Source organism: Cydia pomonella, unplaced genomic scaffold (assembly GCF_033807575.1).
Source record: "Cydia pomonella isolate Wapato2018A unplaced genomic scaffold, ilCydPomo1 PGA_scaffold_188, whole genome shotgun sequence".
In the NCBI taxonomy this organism is placed as follows: Eukaryota; Metazoa; Arthropoda; class Insecta; order Lepidoptera; family Tortricidae; genus Cydia; species Cydia pomonella.
In genome coordinates, this window is record NW_026907829.1 from 111,885 (window position 1) to 117,493 (window position 5,609).

At 37.9% G+C, this 5,609-nt stretch overlaps 1 protein-coding gene across 3 annotated transcripts; it reads left to right on the plus strand.

Annotated features, from left to right (window-relative positions):
• Positions 1 to 459: 459 nt before the first annotated feature.
• LOC133533644 (uncharacterized) lies at positions 460 to 4,694 on the plus strand. 3 transcript variants are annotated; one of them, XM_061872674.1, is made up of 4 exons: positions 460 to 1,065; positions 1,302 to 1,476; positions 2,340 to 2,507; positions 4,061 to 4,694. In XM_061872674.1, exons 1-4 carry the CDS (start codon positions 986 to 988, stop codon positions 4,496 to 4,498), a joined length of 861 nt encoding a protein of 286 aa, XP_061728658.1. In that variant the 5' UTR covers positions 460 to 985; the 3' UTR covers positions 4,499 to 4,694. The 3 variants fall into 3 exon arrangements, 2 of the variants coding, with proteins under 2 accessions (XP_061728658.1, XP_061728656.1); XM_061872672.1 differs by having other exon boundaries at positions 463 to 1,198; XR_009801910.1 differs by having other exon boundaries at positions 466 to 1,218.
• The last annotated feature ends 915 nt before the right edge of the window (positions 4,695 to 5,609 follow it).

Here is a 5,609-nt window from a genome sequence, read left to right on the forward strand (position 1 = left end):
AGCGATTTTGATAGCCATAGATCAGCAAGTGATTACCATCAGGTGATCCGTCTGCTCGTTTGCCTCCTGTGTCATAAAAAAAAGTGTTAAGCAAACGTCATAATTTCATAGAAGTTTGACATTTAAAATTATAACTATGGAAGGTAGAGGCAAGGAACGAAATATCCATATACCAAAGAGTGTCCGAAACCATAAATAGGTGGCGCTACAATACCTATAGATAAAAAACTTAAGTAAGTCACCTGTTGTATATAGTTGTGACGTGTTCGAATAGACAATACATGTTTAAAAGACACACACAAACAAAACAAATGTCTATTCGAACGCGTCACAACTACATACAACAGGTGACTTACTTAAGTTTTTTACCTATAGAATACTTGAGAGGAGTTTCTGTTCCTTGCCTCTACCTTCCATAATTATAGTACCAACTTATCTTAGTGTGACTCTAGTCATATATCGCATGCTATTTGTTGCTAGGTTTATGGAGCCCTATTTGAGTTTGCATTTAAGGACAGCCCAGACGAGATGATCAAACGACCGATTTGATCAGAAAATAAATAGGCGACTAGAGTCAGACCAAGATAAGTTGGCAACGATTTTGACAGCCCATACAGTGCAGGTGTTATTTTAAACGTCAAATTTATATGAAATTATGACGTTTGCACAGGCTATCAAAATCGCTGCTGATTTAGATTGGTCCGACTCTATCTCTAATGTAATCATCAATTTTATACTTATTTGAGCGCTCTTAATTAAAAAATAATTATATATTAGTATTCTTGCGTCCGCACCTGCATGTTATCGTAATATCTGTCATAATCGGCAATTTAATCAGATTGGCGAATAATTGTTCCCGTCTGGACTGGCCTTACATGGGCCTTACATTGTGTCACTTTTGTTTACCAAACAAAAGAAAGATCAGGAGTATCCGAACGCAAACTGTCAATGTCAATGTGATACTGAGACGAGTGAGATCTGCGAGATGTCAAAGTCAAATCGATTTAGTTTGGTATGCTGTTGCTGCTGCAGCTTTTGTGATGATCGAAGTTCTATTCTATTGAAGTGTGTATTAAATGTTGACTGACCTGAATAATTTACGCTCGTTATATATAATTTGTATCACAATGAGCAAGTGTGCTGTAATTGGATGTAAATCAGAACACAATCCTTTTAATAGCGGTGTAACATTTCATCGGTAATTAATAATAATATTCGGTATTAAGTACTATTTGTTTCAACAATGTCTTTTATTCGATAAAATAATGATATATTTTATGATTATGCCATAATTATTGCAGTGTTACAAGAAACAAGAAATATTTGCCGCTATGGGAAAGAGTCGTAAAAATAAAACCGAAATCAGTACATGCCAAGATATGCAGTCTGCATTTCAAAGAGAAGGATTTTGTTGAAGGCAGAGGAAGCCGTGTGCTCAAACCTGGTGCTGTGCCGTCTGTAAATATTGTTAACAAGGTATTTTTTCCTACACATTAATACATAAAAAAATCCTGGTGGTTATATTCCTGAAAATTCACACGATACAATAACATTCTAACATGGAGCTGTTGACAATGCAGTCACAAGGTAACAGTACTCGTTGGAAAACCAAAAAAACGAGTTTAGGCTCATTAGATGGGTCTTGAGAAGTTCTTGATAGACATACTTGATGACCTGTCTGGCCTAGTGGGTAGTTACCCGGCCTATGAAGCCGATGGTCCCAGATTCAAATCCTGGTAAGGGCATATATGGGGGTTTTCAGAAAAAAATGAAACCATTTTGCCTTGATTTTCCATACAAAATTTAGTAGTCTGTGTTTCGTGTAAAGTGACAATTAAAAGCGGGACACTTTTTTTATTGTTTAAATTGATAGTGCTTGTGATTCGACGTAGAAACAACCCAAAATTTGTTAGGTTTAAAAAAAGTACTGGGTACACTTGTTTCTGAAAATGCCCATATTTGTGTAATGTGCATGGATATTTGTTCCTAAGTTATGGGTGTTTTCTATGTCTGAAATACATAAATATTATATATCTCTGCTTTGCCTAAAGGTTGACTGGTAGAGAATGCCTCATGGCATTAAGTCCGCCTTGTGTACTATAAGGTTGTCTTTTGTGCATTAAAGATTAAATATATAAATATACATATATATACTATCATTCTCTAAGCACCCTCAACATAAACCTCAGCTTACAGTGACTTAGTCAATATGTGTTGGGTGTAGGTAATTCCTATAATATTTATTTATTATTTAATTATACTAATGAGTTCAGTCAGCAATAAATGTAATGAAAAACTTATTTAACAGTAACTTGTTAATCTCATTAAAATTTACTCAGGACAGTTCAACAGATGATGATGATGACAATGAAAAGTTGTCTTTACTGAAGAGGGCACTTTCAAGAAGCAAGGGAGATTCTACTACCACTGGACGTGCGGAGAAAACAACTCGGTCAGATTCTGATGAATATGATCAGAATCCCAATTTACCTCAGAAGTTTCAAATGGTAGGTATTTTTGTGACTACACAAATAATATCTAAGTAGAAATATATATCATTACCTAAGCATGCTGAATTAGGTACTGCCTGTTTGCTTTACATTGGCCTCCCAACCCGCTTCCCCGCGCTACCCCCGATGACGCCTTATCCACTCGGCTACCACAGCTTTACAACTACTTTTATTACATACATTATATTAATACAAAAATTATTAATGAAGCAAGTGTTAAAAAATAAAGTAGGAAATTATTTTTTGTCAACAGTACTTCTACATACCTGTGATGTTCTCATGTAACAGTCTATGACTAAATAATTATATCTTTATAATAACCTCTGCATATTAGTACAACATTGAAATGTAACATTGCAATGCCACCCTGACACCCACAATACACACTGGATTAGGCGGGCGGGTCCACACAGAGCCAGCATACGCGCGAGGCAATCTCGGCCGAAGCACGTCTACACTGGCCGTTTTGTGCGCGAGGAGATTGCCTGCTCGCCGTGTGCATGTGGACCCGTTTTTTCAATTATAGATCGCAGTTGAAATTTAAATGATGTATGTAATTTTGATGACACTGCAATGTCATGGTATCATCAGGCTGGCCTAATGAAACATACATGCCAATTCGAATTTAGTTATTAAATCTCATTCCAACATGATACTGATATGATACCCCTAGTATAAATTTATTCGACAGCGGAACGTGACGTACGCGATTGCGTTAAGTCTTATTTTGTATGGGATTTTGAGTTTCTAAAACGTCCCGCTTGGCGCGCTGTTTTAAAACCCCATATAAAATGAGACTTAACGTAAACGCGTACGTCACACTATCGAATAAATTTACACTAGGGGTTCTGATCTAGGTATCAGTGTCAAAAGTGACGTTTTTGGTTGAAGGTTGACATAATGCGCACTTCAGCAGGTCCTCTAACTAGAGGAGATTGGAACCATCACATCACATATAGGAATGATGTCATATCACATTATATTGTTGAAAGTGGCCAGGGCTCTGTGTTAAAAAAGTAGCATAATGACTGTGTAACCCTTTGAACGCCACACCTATCGTGTGCGGTGCGTCATCGTGGACCTTGTGGCAATGAACGACGGTTGATATTGGACTGTAGCCAAGCGTGTCAATGTACATCTTTGGCGATCAAAGGGTTTAAGTTGAAAATGTATGATGATGATGATGCGATCCTGTTATCCCTGTCCGAGTCCGACTGTTGTAGCTCCAGGTAGTAGGTACGTTGTGGGCGACCTTGCCCCCCTTTTCCGAGAATGTTCAAAGTCAGCCCTTGCTTGGATAGGTGATGGCTTGGCTTTCGTAAAACATGAAATGAAGTATCTCCTTAGCTAAAGGGCTTTGTCCGGTCAATTCCCATAATTTAGTATTGGAGATGGTCCGTGGCTAGTAGACTCCTACGACTCGCCGCAAACACTTGTTTACAAACTCCTGGAGTCTACTGTGTCTTGTTTGACGCGCCATGATTCGCACTCTAACATGTTGGAAATTTATTGAACATGAAATTTTCTCAAAAGGTTTTTACTAATTACAGGTGGTGCCATGCACATGTTGCAATTCAGTCCAGTCTTCAAGCTCATTCCCAAAACAAACTAGCAACATGGGAGTACAAACCAAAATAAAAACAAATAAGGAAATATCACTACAAGCAAAAGTGAAACTCCTCGAGTTGAGACTCAGAAGGAGAGATGCAAAAATCAGCTACATGCAAACAGTTTTAAACATGATCAAGAAACATACTAAAGGTACAGATATGGAATACAAGTTATGTTGTGAACTCCAGAATATTTCCCAGTTTTCAGAGACAATAGACAGTAGTCATAAGGATAAAAGAAAAAGTAATCGAAGTAAAACTAGATATGGTAGGGTTGAAAGTCCTGTTAGCGAAGTATCAATCGGGGATGAAGATGCCTGCACATTTTATGAAGTGGTACATAGTCCTAATCTAAAGACCTTCAATGGTTTTAGTTGAAATCTGATTAGTTACGAATTCAAGGGCGTAGCCTGCCAGTGAACTAGGGGGGGCGGGGTCAAGTTGATAGCGCCGGAGATCTAGGAAGGCAGACGCGTGCAGCTTCCCCCCGCCCGTACCGGCCCATGGTTACAATTCTTATAGTGTAGTTTTATAAGAGACTTTTAGGCCTGAATAAAGAGACTGATTATTACTACTTTATTTTTCATTGGTATGTACATATCACGTATGGCTGTAGGTATGTTTTTGGCGTTGTTGCCAAATAGGTATTAAAATTGTATGAAAATCAAATTCGATAGGCTCTACTGCCACAGCGGCACATGTCAGACCTTGCAACAAATGCGTTTTTCGATACATTGCCAATTAATATTTAAAGAATTCTATCCATCAATCCACTGCTACAGTCAATCACAAATCATATGCGATTTGTTGCAAAGTTAAGTACTCCTACGTGCATTTCGACAAAGTGAACGATGGCGCGCCGCACACGATAGGCGTGACGTTCAAAGGTAAAGATATAATGTCACTCGATATAACGATGCATACGTTATCGTCCCTATAACGTCAATATTTGTTGTAGATAAATAGTTGGTTTACTTTAATATTAATTTATTTCTATATAGGATATAGGTAACGAAAACTCTATAAGGGTCATAAAATTGTCCGGTCCCTTCAGTGTGGGTATATTATATAGTATAACTGTATAAGTATATAGGAGTTTACACTGTAGTTGGACAACAATCCCTTTCCTCCCGGTCAAGTGTTTTAGGAAATGTACTTATCGTCAGTGTTAACAGTTAAATGCTTCACATACCTTACTTTAGTCGTCCTAATAGGCATCCTAAAAATTGTGCCTAATTACCTAGTGCCTATGCATACTTTTACTAAATGCGGCTGTATCTTTACGATTTAGGATTCTGCATTAAGTAAAATGTGTGAAGCGCTTTAGTGATTTATTCATACGAGATCACATGTAAAAGGTCATTTCTTTCGCGAGGGGAAACAGTAGATTTTAGTAGCTTTATCACCGACGGCCAGACGGCTGCCTTTAACACTGCCTTAGTTCACAATGCACGATGGCGTCCAGCTCTAAGTTACAGCTGGGATGCAG